Source organism: Bombyx mandarina, chromosome 17 (genome assembly GCF_030267445.1).
Source record: "Bombyx mandarina strain Sakado chromosome 17, ASM3026744v2".
Taxonomy (NCBI): domain Eukaryota; kingdom Metazoa; phylum Arthropoda; class Insecta; order Lepidoptera; family Bombycidae; genus Bombyx; species Bombyx mandarina.
The window spans coordinates 6,827,605-6,846,613 of NC_143223.1; the positions used below are offsets into that span (position 1 = coordinate 6,827,605).

Consider the following 19,009-nt stretch of genomic DNA (forward strand, 5'->3'; position numbering starts at 1 on the left):
ATGTATTATAAAGATGTAGATCGCGAATCATTTATTTTATAACCTTAATATTTAATTATTATTTTTTGTAAGCGAGTCGTGGAAATAATTAAAAATACTTTTACAGCTTAATTTCGTATTGCCATATCCGACATTACGAAATACTTAAAATAAGCCTTTATTTTTGGCACACAATTGCACCATCTTACTTTATGGCTTTTTGGAGGGCACCCCATAGACACAGCTCACTGAGTTTGAGTTTCTCGCCGGATCTTCTCCGTGGGTCGCGTTTTCGATCCGGTGGTAGATTCTGCGAAGCATTGCTCTTGCTAGGGCCAGTCTTAGTAACACCTTCGGTATGAGCGCCGAGAGCTCACCTAGTACACACTAGTGTAACGCTGATATAGCCTCTCATGACTATCAGCATGGATAGGGAAAAAAGAGCATTTTTTCATAAAGTCGGTGTGTTTTCCGATATAAACACATGTTATTTGTTACTACCCCTGGCAAAATTTATTTTTGAATTGCAAGTTTCATTTTCGGCCAATTTAATTTAGTCGTAAAATGATTACATTGAAGAGTGTACCGGTCATCGTTCTCGTCGAACCCGTCGCTTGCGACGAAGGACTCGACGAGTAAATTAACCCACAGACACAGCCCACTGAGTTTCTCGCCGGATCTTCTCAGTGAGTCGCGTTTCCGATCCAGTGGCAGATTCTGCGAAGCACGGCTTTTGCTAGGGTTCGTGTTAGCAACGTCGTCAGGTTTGAGCCCCGTGAGCTCACCTACTAGTTTAGGTTACGCTGAAATAGCCTCTCAAGGCTGTCAGCTTAGGTAGGAAAAAAAAGAAGAGTGTTTTTCTATTGATTAAGAAATATATATAACTTGTTGTTTCCATTTTCAGACCTGGCAAGGTCGAACGGAAACGGGGTCAGAGGGCGGCGAGCCACTACCGCCAGCCAACATACCCATTGATGCAGTTTGGCAACCAGTCGCCGGTACTAGGTAAGAGTAACTAAATAATCATGAAGTATTTTATTTTTTATTTTTTATTGCTTTATATGGGTGGACGAGTTCACAGCCCACATGGTGTTAAGTGCTTGCTGGAGCCCATAGACATCTGCAACGTAAATGCGCCACCCACAGTGAGACATAAGTTCTAAGCTCTCACGTATAGTTATGGTCTATTAAGTGTTGGGGCTTAGATATGTTGACTCATTGATGTGAATAATTTCGGTATCTCTTGGCATAGAGAAGATGAATATGTTTTCAGTAACAAAAAAAAAACCCGAATCATCAAAATAAATCACGAATAGCCAATTTGGAAGATCAAGATTTTAAACTATTGGTTGATAATAGATGAAAATCTGAAATCGCTATCAGACTTTTTCCTTTTATTATTTTATACGGTTTTGTTCAATTCCACACGATATCACCATTCTACTAAATCCTTAAAACGCCTATATACAAAATACATGTAATGTATGTAGTACGTAATCAACAATTTTTTTATTTTAATACCATTGTTACGTAATATATATCCGGCCGACTTTATGATTTAATAATATTATAATACATAGTAAATAAAGTTCACTGTTTAATGTATTTTCGTAAATTAATGTTGTTTTCTGATTGCTTTAGTCTATGTTGGCTAAGGAAACAGTCAATTTACACCCGGAATGGGTTTCAATAATGTATCGAAATAGTTCAGTTAACAGTACAGGCTGGGTATGGCTTGGGCATTAACAGACATCTTCAAACACTATACAAAAATATAAACCAGTGTAGGCGGTTCAGAACGATTAGACCACGTGTTAGCTTCATTGGAATCAGTTGTTATTTCTTTATAAATAAACAGAAACATACCTTCTATATTCAACGACCCTTAAGTTTTCACTGTTCTTTTAGAGACGCCGAAAACATGTGCACGTGACGATCAATGCCTTATATGTATATTACACAAAGACAATCCGAACGCAACCGAATCCAGACTTTGTTGTATAAAAGTTAAGGTCTTTAACAACTTGACAAGCGAGGGGCTGTTCGGTATATTTTATAGAATGGAGTAATCTCGGTTAAAACGTATACAAAAAATACGATTAGGAACTTAACCGAACACCATGAATGAAGTTCGTAGCGATTACGATCAGTGTCGCAGCCGTAAAGATAACTTTAAATTAAGTTTTTAATGAAGATTACGTGACAAATGTAGTCAGTTGTTTTTGAATGCGAAATAAAGGTAACTAGATGATAACCGAGCTTTGCTCTGTTTTTCTTTGATAACGCCATCTTGTTGTGTCGTTAAAGCGGTTAGTTGCTCTCAATTAAGAAAAATAGTATTATTATTCGCCAATAGATGTTGGGAAGAGTTGATTATTGAAAACACGAATAAAACAACATTTTCTGGAAATAAATCGTAGCTAGATCGATTTATCGCCTCCGAAATGCCCTGTATACTAAATTTTATGAAAATCGTTGGAGCCGTTTCCGAGATTCAGATTATATATATATTAATGTACAAGAATTGCTCGTTTAAAGGTATAAGATACGAGTTAAAAGGTACAGAAGAAATCTACCGAAATTTTAATATAGGTAACATAAAAAGTATAATTAGGTAAAACAATAACATACGAATTTCATAGAACGAATTCAAATTTTTTATTTTGAGTTATCCTGAAGATACATAAACATTGAATGGAGGGCTAACAATATAAAAATTAAATATAAGCTTTTATTATTTATTAACTTGTTAAAGGTTCTTATTTATTTAAATGTGAATAAGGAATAATATGCTAATTTTTCATAACATTTCCTCGAATGTTAATCATCAGTTTTGAAGCAAATATGTGTTATATATTTTATTATATTTATTTAATTTCTTAGTAGAGGAACTAACAATAATACCGTACACGTTATAATTCCGTAAATTGATACCTATGACATAAAAATTGCAGCTGAATTCAAAGTATCAATTGCATAAGCAACAAAAAACATGCTTAAAAAAAACACACACACACACATGTGTTGAGATAGAAAATGGTAAGTATGTAGTTTTTTAAATAGTATTAAAATTGAATTGAATAAGAACAACATAATGGTGGTGTAGGGTCAAGGACATAACAATACGGCCTCTTGAATGAAACTGCATTGGCTTCAATCCAATTATATTATAACATTGATCATTGTAATGTTCGTAACTTAGTTGACCTTTGTATATCGTAAATTGGCGTTTTAAATAAATCAAGAGTTTTTCTAAGTAAAACTCGTTTTGTTTCACTGTTTTTTCTACGGACTGTGGCTATTTACTGAAATAGATTGGAAGAGTAGTTAACGGTTCAATTGATGTTCATCCGTTAGGTGAGCCCGAAAATAGCGTATTTTATATAAGTGGACTTCAGAACCGCATTATTATAAATACATAATATAATATTCTGTGATATTATTATCTTATCGAACATACAATAATACTCCATCTTAAATTCTGACACCACGAAATATGATTGCTTTTTTGCTACACATAATTTACCCCAATTAATTACAATTAAGCGTTTATTTTAAAAATAAGCTATTTTTAGCTTTTTTTAAGAACGAAATGAATCTAAATCTTGAGTTGTCAGTGATTATGATCGAATTTCCATCAATGGGCGAAGATTAGTAAACATAAACATGTAAATGTGAATCTAATGATGACACTAAAATAGTTGTTTATTTTTACTGTACACTAGCTGACCCGGCAGACTTTGTAGTGCCTCAATCGATAAATAAAAGACCTAAACTTTTGTATAAAATAAACTTAAAACAAACAAAAGGAATCCGTCCGACGGGGGCCACATCAAAGGAAAAACAAAATTGTTATTTTTTCCGATTGTTTTTAATTCCGAGAATTTTCATATTTTTCTAACTTTAAAACCTTCTCGGGACTTCCACAAATAATTCAAGACCAAAATTAGCCAAATCGGTCCAGCCGTTCTCAATTTTAGCGAGACTAACGAGCAGCAATTCATTTTTATATACATAAAATTAGTTCTCTTTAAATAGCACATCATTTTCCCTTCGTTTTAAATTAAATTGTCATGGGGAAGTAGAATGTTTTAGGTTTTTCTAGTTAATTTTGATGAAAGCAATAGCGCTCGCGAGATGAGAGGGTTTGATGAGTGTCATCTGCCGGGAACGAGAGCCCTCGGGCAGGCCTCGGCCCACTCTGATCTCTTAATGTGCATCCACTTTAGTATTTTCCGAACTAAAGTTTTTGTTGTATTATTTTGATCACATTAAAACAATGTTTAAACCTTCCGTGGAAGATTTGTCAAAAAATAAGAATAAGTATGTTACAGTATAATAAAGTTTGTTGCGTAATTTTTTGGCATCTAAAAGACATTAACCTACCGCCTACTGAAATATAAGTGGTTATTTTAGTTCATTTCCAAATGGGCAGGGTACAAAAGCTACCATACTGCTAAGAACGAATTTAAAAACTCGCTTAAAGAAGGAAAATATCATAGCGTTGATAGCGAGGAGGCGAATTGAATTGCTCGTTGCAACAAAACAACTTTCTATCCTGATATTTGGAATTGTGATTGTAGAAATAAGGCGATGGAATTTTCTTACGTGGTTCCGGAGACTATTTGCGATGGAACACACGGTTCACAGAAAACTACAGTTTTTCAGTAAACACAAGAGTTATGTGCGTTCTCGATTATCGATAATCCGGACTCCTTTTTTGTTGCAGCACCAATCAATGATAGATGGGAGCAGTGCACACCTTAACTTCTACTTTTCATAAAAAATTGGTAATGGTGAATGTGCTCCCTGCCCATTTGTTGGTACGTAGTTACTGAAATCCATAGAAAACTCGAGATACAAGGTCTAAGTTCTAAACTCTAAGTTTTAATTGAAAAGCAAAGCGGCCGTCCCAACCCTTCAAAGCGGACTACAAAACAGGGTTCGATAGTGATGTATCGCTTCGTTTTGTGAGGAACTCCGAACTGCTTAGAGGCCAATTAGTCTTTACATTCTAAGAGACTTTTGTACTAAACATCGCTCAAACTATCAACTCAAAGATTAATAGATTTCGTGCAATTACATAATATTTTCAATTATTCTAAAGCAACCGAATATAGACGTGTAACACCCAATTGAAATTTATTCAAAGAGCCATTTTTTTTAAAGTATATAAAATTATAGTCATACGTTTCAAAAATGTTTACTCATCAAGGGAAGATAGTAAGGAATATTCTGTGCCTGAAGTAAACATTTCGCGGAAGAGCTACTGAGCCGTGAAGTCAAAGAGCTGCCGGCGGGTTGCCGACTATTGTTCTATAGTAATATTATTAGTATTTTCGTGGCCGCTGGAAATTACACACCCGATTCTGTAGACCGAATGGTAAACAGTCGACGTCGCCCAAAGCACGTTATTACAGATCCTCCCGATCCATTAACGGTGCTTTTAGGCACCACAAGCACCGGTCGAAAGCTAAACACGTTCGTCGAACCCGTCGCTTGCGACGAAGGGCTCTACGAGCGACGACCCATACACACACACAGCCCACTGAGTTTCTCGCCGGATCTTCTCAGTGGGTCGCGTTTCCGATCCGGTGGTAGATTCTGCGAAGCACTGCTCTTGCTAGAGTCAGTGTTAGCAACACTCCCGTTTGAGCCCCGTGAGCTCACCTACACACGTTAGGGTGAAGCTGAAATAGCCTCTCAAGGCTATCAGCATAGGTATTAAAAAAAAAAAGTCTTTTTCAAAATATTTTCAACAACGTTAATGTGGGCTTTTAAAGTAATGTGTTATTTTTCTAAGTGCTATTATTTATTCATAGAACTGGAATCATAATAATACAGTAATATAAAGTACTTCTTCGAACAAAACAACTCAACTAACGATTCGTCGCCTCTATAAAGTACATTAGCATCGATCGAATCATTTTTGACTTTGAAAAATGATATTTTAGAAGTTACGAGTAATATCAGGTCACGTTCCGCTGTTACTATCGTTAATTGTATGGTATAAACACCTTCCATGAAGTGCCAACAAGGACCGTATTAAGTTTCATCATTATGGGACGAATGGCTTAGGAACGCATAGGAGACAAATACACATACAATTTAAAGCAGCAGAATCGGTAGACACTATAATGTGCGTGCTACTTTGAGACATTAAATCGTTTGACCTTCCTATATATGAACGAGTATTACATTCTAATGTCTCCTTCCAATTTGACACGTTATCCCCCGAGAAAATACTTCATCGATCTGTATCTATACTAATATTATAAAGAGGAAAGACTTGTTTGTTTGACTACTGAACCGATTTGAAAAATTCTTTCATTGTTTGGAAGCTACACTATTCCCGAGTGACATAGAAAATATTTTTTTTTTTTTTAAATTGGTGGTTCTTACTAGAAGTCCAACAATGTAACCCAAGGTGTAAAAAAATTACCTAAAATATTCTTTACATCACGTGCCCTGCGAAAACTATTGATGATATAATAAAATAATGTACTACGACTTTGTAGAACACATTATTGTTTACAAAAAGTGTCACGACAGCATATGTCTAACTATTACAGTTATGTCGTAATAAGTGTTCTTTTATTTTAAAAAATAAAACAATGTCAAATATTGAAATTTTTGTTGCCGCGAGCGGAGCCAGAGCGGGCCGCTTATATACAGTCAAACCTGGATAAGAGAGAGTTCAAGGGAGCACAATCTCGTTCTCGCTTAAAGAGGTTTCTCACTAACCCGAGTTTATCGCTAATGCTCCCTCTGAATTTTATTTCGCGATTTTCCGGATTCAAACGCATTCACTATTTTAAGTTTGTCACTTAATGACAGTACTTTAATTTTACGTTTTCACATGATGCAGAACAAAACTTTCCTTCGCAATTGATTAACGATAAACAGAGTAAGTCCGACAAACAGGACGGTACACAGGCACACGTGTCCATTCGAAAAGAATGCGATAAAATAACAACGTTATTTAGTTCCACGAAATAGAATAGGTTCAATATTGACGAGTAAACAATTCAAAAACAATGGTAGGGAGTTCCACAAAAGTTAACAATGAGTCATAAAATAACAGATGTTAAACTTGTAATTTGTTTTTTCATTTTTTCCTCCTAAATAATATAAATAAATAAAGCTCGACTCTCGCTTATAGAGGTATAGATAAGTAGCAGTCTCACTTACGGAGGTCCATGAGGGAAAAACGACTCTCTCTTACAGAAGTTTCTGTTTCTCTCTAATAGAGGTTTTGGGAGCGTAAAATGACGGGTCCTGGCTATTACTCTCACTTATAGAGTTTTCTCACTTATCCAGTTCTCACTTATCCAGGTTTGACTGTACTATAAAGATCTGGTGGTAGGACCTCTTATGAGTCCGCGCGGGTGGGTACCACCACCCTGCCTATTTCTGCCGTGAAGCAGTAATGCGTTTCGATTGGAAGGGTGGCGCAGCCGTTGTAACTATACTTGAAACCTTAGAAGCTATATCTCAAGGTGGGTGGCGCATTTACGTTGTGGATGTCTATGGGCTCCAGTAACCACTTAACACCAGGTGGGCTGTGAGCTCGTCCACCCATCTAAGCAATAAAAAAAATTAAAAAAAAGTAATGAAATTTAGCTAAACACGATCGTAAGCCGTGAATACTTTGACAAAAAATTTAAAGAAAACGGCGACGCGGGTCATCACCGATGGGATAAACGTAAAGAGAAAAAATCGTCGGTCAAATCAATGTTAAAAGGTGTAGAGTGCTGCAGACAATTCGTGTAGTACGAGTATCAGCTTTTTCGAAAAGATAATAAACTGATTCAAGAAAAGTATCTTAATTTATTATCTCTGATGAAAACAAATATTCAATTTACTCAAATGAAAACAATTAAAACCACAGGATGAACTAAATTGTAACTGAAGCATCACGTGAAAGTTAGTGAATACATAGTTTCCAACTCAGAACATTCATGCTCTCAGTTCGTCGAGATTTCATTACTGGCTGGAATCTGAATTAGAATAAATTGATGTAAGTTGGTTTATATGACACACTAAGAAGAAGATGCTTTGCTCCACATGCTTCATAGCAATGTGTCGCCGAACAAAATTCCATGCCAGATTTTGTGACATTTTGTAATTGTAGTTCGTCAAGGCTGTGGATTACCGACCGCACTATGCGGTTTTATATGCTATGAATTTGAATAAATCATCGACGTTATATCGATTTTAATATCGCACATGCACGTGTATGTGTTCCTCTAGTCAGTATAACGTCTCTGTTGTTAAACTGGTGGACTATTCATATGATACGATTAAAGGAATTAATGTTTGTGAAAAAATTATGAACTGAATACTTTATTCAATATATAGGATTGAGAAATGTCACGCATAGCTCGTATCTTTTGATCATAATCACCGTTGCATCCACATGTACTCCCGTTTTCACTGTCTATTATTTGGGTCACCACTCTCATTATTATTAATTACTCACAGCCTCACCTTCAATGTGCCATCGTGATCATCACCCTTATTTATTTAAAATTTTATATACTTGACAGTATAAAGGCGGACTTAATGCCATAGGCATTCTCTGACAGTTTACCCTAGGGGAGTGCGGAGATGAACCTTGGTAGGTGTAGTGTTATAGTGATATTAGGTACTTAAATATATAACATACATAATATTTATAGATACAAATACTCGTACTTAAATAAATACATATAAAAATATATATAAATATCAATTATTATCCTTATCGTCATCACCATGTTATGTTATGTCATGTCATGCCGTGAAAAGCAAAATATTAAATGAGTACAAAAGACATCAAGCCTAATAGTCGGATAATGACTATAATACCACGGACTCACGATTTTATTTTCGATCATTATCTTTGTCTGCCCCGTGTTAATTGCGATCGAAGCCTAGAGCTATCAAAACGTAAGCATTAACACTAAAAAACAGAGATGAGTTTGAAGTCAGTTTTTTATAGTTGAGATTGTATTGTTAACAGCTGTCTCCCGTCCTTCAAACTTCAGCTTGACTGCTGCGGCAGCCATAAGCAAGGCTATCGGTATAGGAAGGGAAAAAATAGTTAAGCAGGATGCTAATATTTATCCACGCGGATTCACGATACGTATTTTAGTGAGAGCCCACGCAAATTTATAAATTTTGCGGACTTCATTTTACGAGTTGTTATTCCTTAGTCGCTATATTACTTCACTGACTTGTAGTTGTTAATTACGCTACGACCTTGCCAGATCTCGGTTTACGTGGTTGTTACATGACGAGTTTTACTTAGCTGTCTACTAATTTTGTTATGTAAATTCGGATAACATTTAAGACTATTAAATTTAAAATTTAATTGAGAATCACTTACGTATATTATAAATTTCTTATTTTACAAAACACACTAGCAGTTTTTGGTTATGTGTGTGTGTTTTATTACCATCTAATATATTAATAAAATTATGGAAAGAAAATGTTTATTTTGAGTGACACAACATTTGATGGATGTTTTACAATACAGGTCTAGATGTTGCCTTGAAGTCCAATAACTTTACTTAGCGTTGTTATGTAAGTATGTGCCGTGTTGGAGGGTATTCGATGTGTTTATATCGTGTGAAACACCTTTTTTATGTTTGAGAGATTACTGGTGGCCCGGAGGCCTTTCCAGTTTTACCAGGGCAGGTGGGCGAGCAAGGACTCAGCCAGGAGGGGTGGGATTTGTTAACAGCTACTCGAGCGTTTCCAAAGGAGACCTAACAACTCAAGAGTAGTTGCTTCGCGAATGAATCTACTACAGGATCGGAATCGCGACTCGCTGAGAATATCCGGTGAGAAACTCAGCGGGCTGATGTTTAGGTTAGGTTGCACGTCGAACTCTTTACCGAGTTTGACGAGTACGGTTACCGGGGTCCTTACTCCTAGTGTTAGAGCTAGATCCGGAGTGCTCAACAAAAACAAAATTGTCCCTCCAACATTAACAATGCAAGCATCTAAAATATTTAGGTACTAGATGGCATTATTCTAAATTTTGTGTGCCAAGTATTTAATAATTTTGCGTAAAATCATGTTTTTATTCAAAACCTGTTACATAGATACGACTTAATTGTCAAATTAGTGTATTGTCATCGGTCCTCGATAAATCTACAAAGTTTGAATGAAATCTGGCCGTTTAAAGTGGGTCAAAATCGCGTCTAAAGGAGCCAGTTACAAACATACAAAGATACAAGTGAAGGTAATATAAAGCGTGTAAAAAGATCATAAGGGAATGAATTAAAGTATTAAATTGTAATAAACGAAGTGTAGGCGGTGTGGCGTAGGTTATACTATAAATAAAATGAAATAACTACATATTTAGAATGAACATAAAACAAATGTAATTTAAGAAAGAGAAGAATTTAAAATGTTTGAAGAGAGCGCTAATATTATTCGAACCGCAGCAATAACGAGATCACGATAGAATGAGTTCGACCTTTGAAACTTTTATTACCTTTACTTTTAGCGATATCTATTTCATTCGAGTTTCGAACTTCCAAGATTCTATAAATAAATTTGAGAAATTCCCGGAGTTTCCGCTAAATTTACAAAAATGCAAAATTATTGGCATACTGTTTTTATGTGCCCAAATTTTTAAAACAGATCTGCATGTATCTGCTACTAAGTAATCGTGATTTCCAGTTTAAAAACAGGATAGCCGTTGTGTAATAGAGTGACTATGACGTCTTGACCCAAGATTGGCGACAACATTAATATTTTGCTTAGCTCATTGATTTCGGCAAAAGCGGGTCTGCCGTGCTTTGATCTGCTTTAATGATAGGTATCGAACAGCGGAATATACCTTGAGTACTAGAAATTAGTACGTAATGTGACTGTAGTATTTAATGAACCGCGGTATGATCACTTGTGCTGCGCACGTGGCATACGTTTGTAGATCGTGTTCGGGAATTACAGAATTAAAATAATATAAATTGGGATAAAAATTCAAAGCGTATATTTTAATGTATATTTTCACTGGTGGTAGGACCTGGGAGTCTTGGGAGAATTGTTAAGTACATATTTTCATTAGAAAAATTGGTACTCGCCTGCGGGATTCGAACACCGTTGCATCGCTATATACGAATGCACCGGACGTCTCCTCCTTTAGGCCACGACGACAAAAGAGATACTGAGATCTTAGAACTAATATCTCGAGGTGGGTGGCGCATTTACGTTGTAGATGTTTATGGGCTCCAGTAACCACTTAACACCAGGTAGGTTGTGAGCTCGTCCATCCATCTAAGCAATAAAAATATATAAAAAAAACGTGTCACGCAGTGCTCAGTTTACACGGTAAAAAAAACCACAGACTATATAAATATTCAGGCGCCTAAGCAGTTGTCTACAGGATATCAGGACGTGATCAGGTTCGTTGTACGCAATTTTCATGTAGGAGATTTCAATAAATATTTTTACAGCATGAACGAGTAAAGAGTAGCACACTTCACCGCACATCAAAACATACTTTGCATTGAATATCAATCAATAGGCGATCTAAAAGCGATCACTTCCCGACAACCGTTTTCATGTAGAGAAATTCTGAATAAAGATACAGAAGGTTTGTTATGTTTACCGTGGCTAAAACTATTCTAATAAGTTTGTCAAAATAGATCGAATTTCTCAGTATATTAATAATATGGTGAGTTTTTATTAACATAATAATATACATTAATAATAAACCATAAAAAACCTGTGCTATAATATTTTAAATTAATAATAAAGTTTTTTATGCCATAGAGAGGTGAACGAACTCACGATCAGCCTGGTCTAAAGTGGATACAGGAGCCGACATCACTACCTAATTTAGAATCTAATCAAAAGTTTAGATATTAATTGTATCGTATAACGGCTGTCCCATCTTTCAAATCGGAACGCTTTTTTCTTTAGAGACTGGCAAGGAGGCGATACCTATGCATGACGGTCCGAAAGACGTCGTACACCACAGTAATTACGCAAATAATCATTTTTGGGAACTTGTTTTTTTTCTAAGTACATGATGTTATACTTTCAATATTACTATGTATATATGTAAAATACTTATTCCATTTGAAAACACTGTATTTGCCAACGAAATTTGAACGCCAGCATAGTAAGTACCTAATCTTCTTAGGCGATGCGATCTTATCCTTTACGGCACGATGACTTCTAAGTACATTTTGCCTTAATTAGTTGTGCTATATTTAAAAATGTTTAAAATATTGTCTATGTACGAGGTGAACAGTTCAATGGTTAGCAGCCCTGGGTCAAACTAAATTGACGTGTCAGCCGCGACTTGGTTCCAACAAATTCGCAACTGCGTCGCATTTAAATACATTACATAATGATTATTCTAATGAGTTGTTTACGACATAAATGGTTTTTAGTGAATTAACTATATATTTAGTTTCGAATTTTTGTTTACCCTTTCTAGCAGGTTATAGCATAAGGGGCCATTCCAACTACGCGTGGTGGGGTAGGTGAACTCACGGGGCTAAGCCTGAGAACTTGCTAGCACTAGTTCTAGCTAGAGTAGTGTTTCGCTGAATCTAACATTGGATCGAAATCATGACCTACTGAGAAGATCCCACGAGAAACTCAATGAGTTGTATCTATGGGACACAGATATGTGTTAATTCTTTGCTTTTTTGCTTTCTGTTGTTGTTTCATTTAATAGTTTGGTTTGATTAAAAATCTTTATAAATATATCAAAGAAATAAGTTTAATTCGGAATGAATGTAATGACACATTATATTGAAATTTGACAAAAGGTTTAAGCTATAAGGCCGTACCAAATAAAATGTAAGTACCTACATAAGTTCGAAAAAAAATCTTTTGGTAATTTTGTAAAAATAAACAAGAATTCACCTTACTTCTTTGAGGTAAGATAGACTAACATAATACGATTATGCTTTAAGCAAATACAAATATGTAGGTTTACTTAGTGAGATGAATTCATTTAGTATAATATTTTCACAAACACTTCATTTTCATTTAATTCCATTTGAAACTTATCCCTCAATGAAGGTTTACACGGTAAACTTTGAAAATTGTTGAAAGAGTAGCAACACATAACTAGGGACGGGACGCTCCGTGATGCAATTAATTAGAGCGTGTTTGTTGTAGAATTTAATTATTTCACGTCTAATTTTAGAACATTTTATGAATTTAAACGTGGAATTAGTCAATGTTTTTTTTAAATACTCGATACTTGACACTTAAATACTTGCATCTTAATCATCTTAACTATTAACTATTAAATACTTCATCTTAACTATACTGAGACCTTAGAACTTATATCTCAAGGTGGGTGGCACATTTACGTCGTAGATGGCTATGGGCTCCAGTAACCACTTAACATCAGGTGGGCTGTGAGCTCGTCCACCCATCTAATTAATAAAAAAAAAACTTCTTCAGTAAAGTAGGCACTATAATTATTAATGAATCTTTGCTAGTTAACCTGGTGATACATTTATATCTACTAGAGGTCCCGCAGTAGTCGAAATTCGACTATAATTAATTTAGTATTGTAAGTTTGTAAACTGCTATGATTGTATTTTATACTTCTATAATTACAACTTTCGCCAAGGCTACACTATAAAAAAATATTAATAAAGACAAACAATATTTAATCTATTCTATCTATTCTCAATTTGACCACAGACGTCAAGAACAAAAGTTTGACAATAAATAGTATGCATGCGTGTGTGCGTCAAATACATGGTATGTAGTGTGTGTAATGTTTTCTTTATTGATTTAATGTATCTTTTATGCATTATTTAAAAAAAATATTAGCATTGTGCACTTCTTCTCTATATTCTCTATAAGTGTGGAAAATTTCATACTCCTCCGTCCGCGCAATTTTCGTAAAAATGGGTACAAAGTTTTTGCTTCACGTATTAATATATCTATATATTTATAAATTGCGCGGACGGAGGAGTATAAAATTTCCCACATATATAGAGAATATGGAGAAGAAGTGCAGAATGCTATTTTTTTTTAAATTATGCGTTAATAATACATTAAATCAATAAAAAAACGTTACACACACTACCATATATTTGACACACACGCATATGAATACTCTATGTTTATTGTCTAAATTTTGTTGCTCTGTTAGTCTGTGATCAAATTGAGAATAGGTTAATATTGTTTATTTGTCTATAGTGTAGTCTTAGCGAAATCTGTGATTATAGAAGTATAATAGTCTTTGACAATAGAACCATAATAACGTTCAGACTTATAATTTCAATTAATTATAGTTGAATTTCGACTACTGCGGGACCACTAGTTAAGTTAGATGAGCAAACGTAGTCACAGCCAACGCGGTGCTAAGAAGATACAGAAGAGACACGCGAGGTCGAAGTTGCAATTTTAATACCTAAAGTCCATTATATCCTAAAAGGCAGACCACATCATTTCTTTGCTCTAGAAACAGACAAGGTCTACTCAACTGAAGAAGCTCGCAATATGCTGAAATAAGTGTGATGTTATCCTACTGCGTAGTCGTCCTTGAATACGGGTTAGGAATATTTTAAATAAAAAAATGGGATATAGGATGCACAATAGTAATAAACCTGCTTCCAAATTTTTTACTTCGATCGTTTCACTCGATACGCGCCTTACATCCAACTTATCCATGATTTGATCACCAATTGTTGATTGATGTTTGCATTATTAAAACCTCACTCGTTTCTCTTTTTTTTATTTTTTTTTATTGCTTAGGTGGGTGGACGAGCTCACAGACCACCTGTTGTTTAGTGGTTACTGGAGCCCATAGACATCCACAACGTAAATGCGCCACCCACCTTGAGATATAAGTTCTAAGGTCTCAGTGTAGTTACAACGGCTGCCCCACCCTTCAAACCGAAACGCATTACTGCTTCACGGCAGAAATAGGCAGGGCGGCGGTACCCACCCGCGCGGACTCACAAGAGGTCCTTCCACCAGTAATTACGCAAATTATAATTTTGCGGGTTTGATTTTTATTACACGATGTTATTATTCCTTCACCGTGGAAGTCAATCATGAACTGTTGTTGAGTACGTATTTCATTAGAAAAATTGGTACCCGCCTGAGATTCGAACACCGGTGCATCGCTCACCACAAATGCACCGGACGTCTTATCCTTTAGGCCTTTACTTAGAATAACGTTTTGTTTATTTATAAAAACAAGGATAATATAGGAAGTACACAATATGTGAATTTAACCACTATCCAGTACTGGGAATTAAGATTGCCAAACATTAACACCTTAATTAATTAAGTCTTAATTTCTAGATCCTGTCATTAAGATCATTAAAAGTCAAATTTAAAAACAATTTATATTCTCTTCATCTGGAGTAAAAATGACCCAGCAGACCAATAAAAAAGCTAAATATTACGTTGTCACTGATACTATTAGTTTGGACACTGTAATTTTAAAACTCGATATGCTATCCCAAATAATGTTTTCGTTTCGACCCCGATGTGCGGGTACCGTAAAATTATTATCTAAGCCGATGAATTCTCTAGTTAGCGGGCGGGATGTTGTTCCCAGCGCTGAGTTTGTAGACTGATCGATGTCAGGTGCTATTGCTGTTACATACTTCATACATGTTCATAGTTCAAATATTTTACTCGGATAATATTACAATTCACCTACTATGATGGATCTTGATCGCCAATATTTAGTCAAGTTTTGATTGAAAAAGGTAGCAAATATTTTACTCGGATAATATTACAATTCACCTACTATGACGGATCTTGATCGTCATTATTTAGTCAAGTTCACATTGAAAAATGTAAGTTTCCATCATCCGATTCCGTAAAAACTATAAAAGTAGGTAGGCATTATATTACGTTCTATTAGCAATGTAGATTAATTAATTAATGGCTCTAATTTTGCGAAATCGATTGTAGGCCAATTCCCGTATTATGAAGTTCGCTTAGATAAATGACCTAATAGCACGGATGGCATATCATATTTCTCGTTATATTAATGTTTGTTCATGACGATATTTGTGAATGTCAAGTATTCGTAAAAGTCAGTCTGTTACGATTCTGGAACGGCTGCTCCGTTGAAGCCGTAAAATAAATATAAATAGCAAGTAGTACAAGCTACGATTGTATTGTCCGAGCTAATAACGATGTAGGGACGTTTTATTGATAGATTTGCAGAGTCAATATCATTTGCCTTTGAGTCTTATAGGTCACGTCCGTCGTGTTTTTCCGTTTGCGTTGAAGTTGGTTTGGTTTATTACAATTTGCACAATCGGTCACCTGACCGTTAACAAAATGATTCGAATTATCAAAATTTAGATTAATGCCCGTATCTTTAGACGTTTCGTCAAATAGTCCTCCACTCTTAACTCATCCGATGATGCTCGAGCATTCCTCCCAAACTTACTCGAGTTTGGTATTTTTAGTCGACCATTACAATATTCCTCAACTGTCCTCGAGTGAGGTAGAGTCGTGTTATTGCGTCACCACGACAGCATCAGTTTGAGGAAAATTTGATCAAGCTAGCATCAAACCCATAGAGTTCTGTAGTCTATGGTCATTGTTTAATGTCAAAGTCAAGCTGCCGCTGTGTGTTTGATACTAGAAGCATTAAACTTGTTTGATGTTTTAGTTGCTGAGTTATTCGTAAATATGTGTACGTGCGGTAAATTTGAAAGTGTATTATTTATTTTCTAACCCATTATTATTTTAGATTTCAGACCCGGCTTTGTATTTTTATTTGCCGTTTTTGTGTGATTTTGATTGCATCGTGTTGTTGAAATGCTTTTCCACAATCACCAGTTTATTATTATTTAAATAAAACTTATAATCGCATTGACTTTATTTATTAGGTAGTAAGCAAAATATGACTCTTATGTAGGTAAATAAAATAAGGAGTTTCAAATTTCTAACCACGAGTCTAAACAAGAGTCTAACCTCGAACTATTTACTTTATTAATAAAAATTATCAAAATTAAATTATCTAAATATGCGCGAATCATACACAGATCCAGGCCATTGCATAACAATATCATAAAATATATTTCCATTTGCGGTCCACATACTATTTGGACATTGATAGAAAACCAGCCTTGAGGAACGTTCAAGGTACGTCACGACGTACCTTGACTTGACAGTTCATTTACTCCACTCCGGTGAGGACAAATTTCCATGGACGTTTGAGTGAAGTTTATTTTTACGACTAAGCATCCCAAAACGCGCGTTGGAGGTTGAGTCGAGTCGAGTTAAGCTTGTGTGAACGACTAAAGATACGGGCATTAGAGTTGAGTTAACGCAAATTCAGGTGAGAATAACGATTGAGTTATATTTGGCCGAGCTACTTGTCAAACGGATCGATTCGAAGCACGACCGTCAGACTAGCGTTAAATAAACAATCGTGGTAAATTACGCTTGAATGGAATCGGTCGACAAATATTAGCATTTGGATAAACGTGTTGAATTACGACTGTGTTTTTTATTTCATGCGGTTTTTTGTATTTGTCAGATTTGCTATCTGTCGAGTTGTATCCTGTTGTAATCGTTCCGAGCTTACTACATTTCAATTAATTTTATTTAATACAAAATTGAACGTGAATAAATTGTGGGGATGTTCATTGTTTTAATATCTAAAAAAAAAACGACATTTACGCAATATTTAAGTACTGTTTTTGCTTTTTTATAGTATTATGCGTTGATATAGATAAGCAGACGAGCTCACTTGGTGTTAAGTGGCTACCGGAACTCATAGACTGCTGAATTTGAATGCAGCCAACTAAATATTTTGGAGTTTTTTTTTTATTGCCTCTGTAGGCAGACGAGCACACGGCCCACCTGATGGTAAGTAGTCACCGTCGCTCATTGACGTCAGCAATGCCAGGGGCAGAGTCAAGCCGCTGCCTATAAGTAACTTCGAATGCTAATTTACGTTATATAATGGCTATCCCGTATATTACTGCTTCAAGAAAAGAATAGATGAGTGTAGTGAGTGTGTTGGTGCGGACCCGTGCAGGCTCACGATACACTCCACAATCAGTAATGAAGCAAATACAAATATTTACATGAATACTATTAATGAGAATGTTTGTATATTGTATATTTGAATATTATTATTATTTTTATTTTTTATTGCTTAGATGGTTGGTCGAGCTCACAGCCCACCTGGTGTTAAGTGGTTACTGGAGCCCATAGACATCTACAGCGTAAGTGTCGCCACCCACCTTGAGATATGAGTTCTAAGGCCTCATTATAGTTATGTAGTCGTCGTGGCCTAACGGATAAGACGTCCGGTGCAATCGTGTTGAGCGATGCACCGGTGTTCGAATCTCAGGCGGGTACCAATTTTTCTAATGAAATACGTACTCAACAAATGTTCACGATTGATTTCCACGGTGAAGGAATAGCATCGTGTAATGAAAATGAAACCCGCAAAATTATAATTTGCGTAATTACTGGTGGTAGGACCTCTTGTGAGTCCGCGCGGGTGGGTACCACCACCCTGCCTATTTCTGCCGTGAAGTAGTAATGTGTTTCGGTTTGAAGGGTCAGGCAGCCGTTGTAACTATATTTGAGACCTTAGAACTTATATCTCAAGGTGGGTGGCGCATTTACGTTGTGGATGTCTATGGGCTCCAGTAACCACTTAACACAAGGTGGGCTGTGAGCTCGTCCACCCATCTAAGCAATAAAAAAATAAATAAATAAAATACAACGTCTGCCCCGTCTTTCAAACCGAAACACATTACTGCTTCACGGCAGAAATAGGAATGGTGGTGGTAACCTACCTAAAACAATTTTTTTACTTAATCCCACAAAAAAAAATTACTGTATGAAGTTGAATGTAAATATATCGAAAATTTAGTTTAACACTAACTTCTCATACTTCATATTCGATAAATGACATATTTCAGGCAACGCCAGGTGTGTCGGCCGTAACAAAAACACATAAAATATTCTATAACACAGTGTGTTTGTTGGTTCGTTATTTTTCTTACGAACTAATCTACAAATTGACCAAACAAATTGACAAATTGATTGTAGTTGA

At 35.7% G+C, this 19,009-nt stretch overlaps 1 protein-coding gene across 1 annotated transcript in view; it reads left to right on the forward strand.

Moving 5' to 3' along the window:
• Positions 1-19,009, forward strand: part of LOC114253166 (uncharacterized) — a 51,715-nt gene that overhangs the window by 11,628 nt on the left and 21,078 nt on the right. The window contains exon 2 of the mRNA XM_028187927.2: positions 884-984. Coding sequence (XP_028043728.2) covers positions 884-984 — 101 coding nt within the window. The remainder of the gene's footprint in view (positions 1-883; positions 985-19,009) is intronic.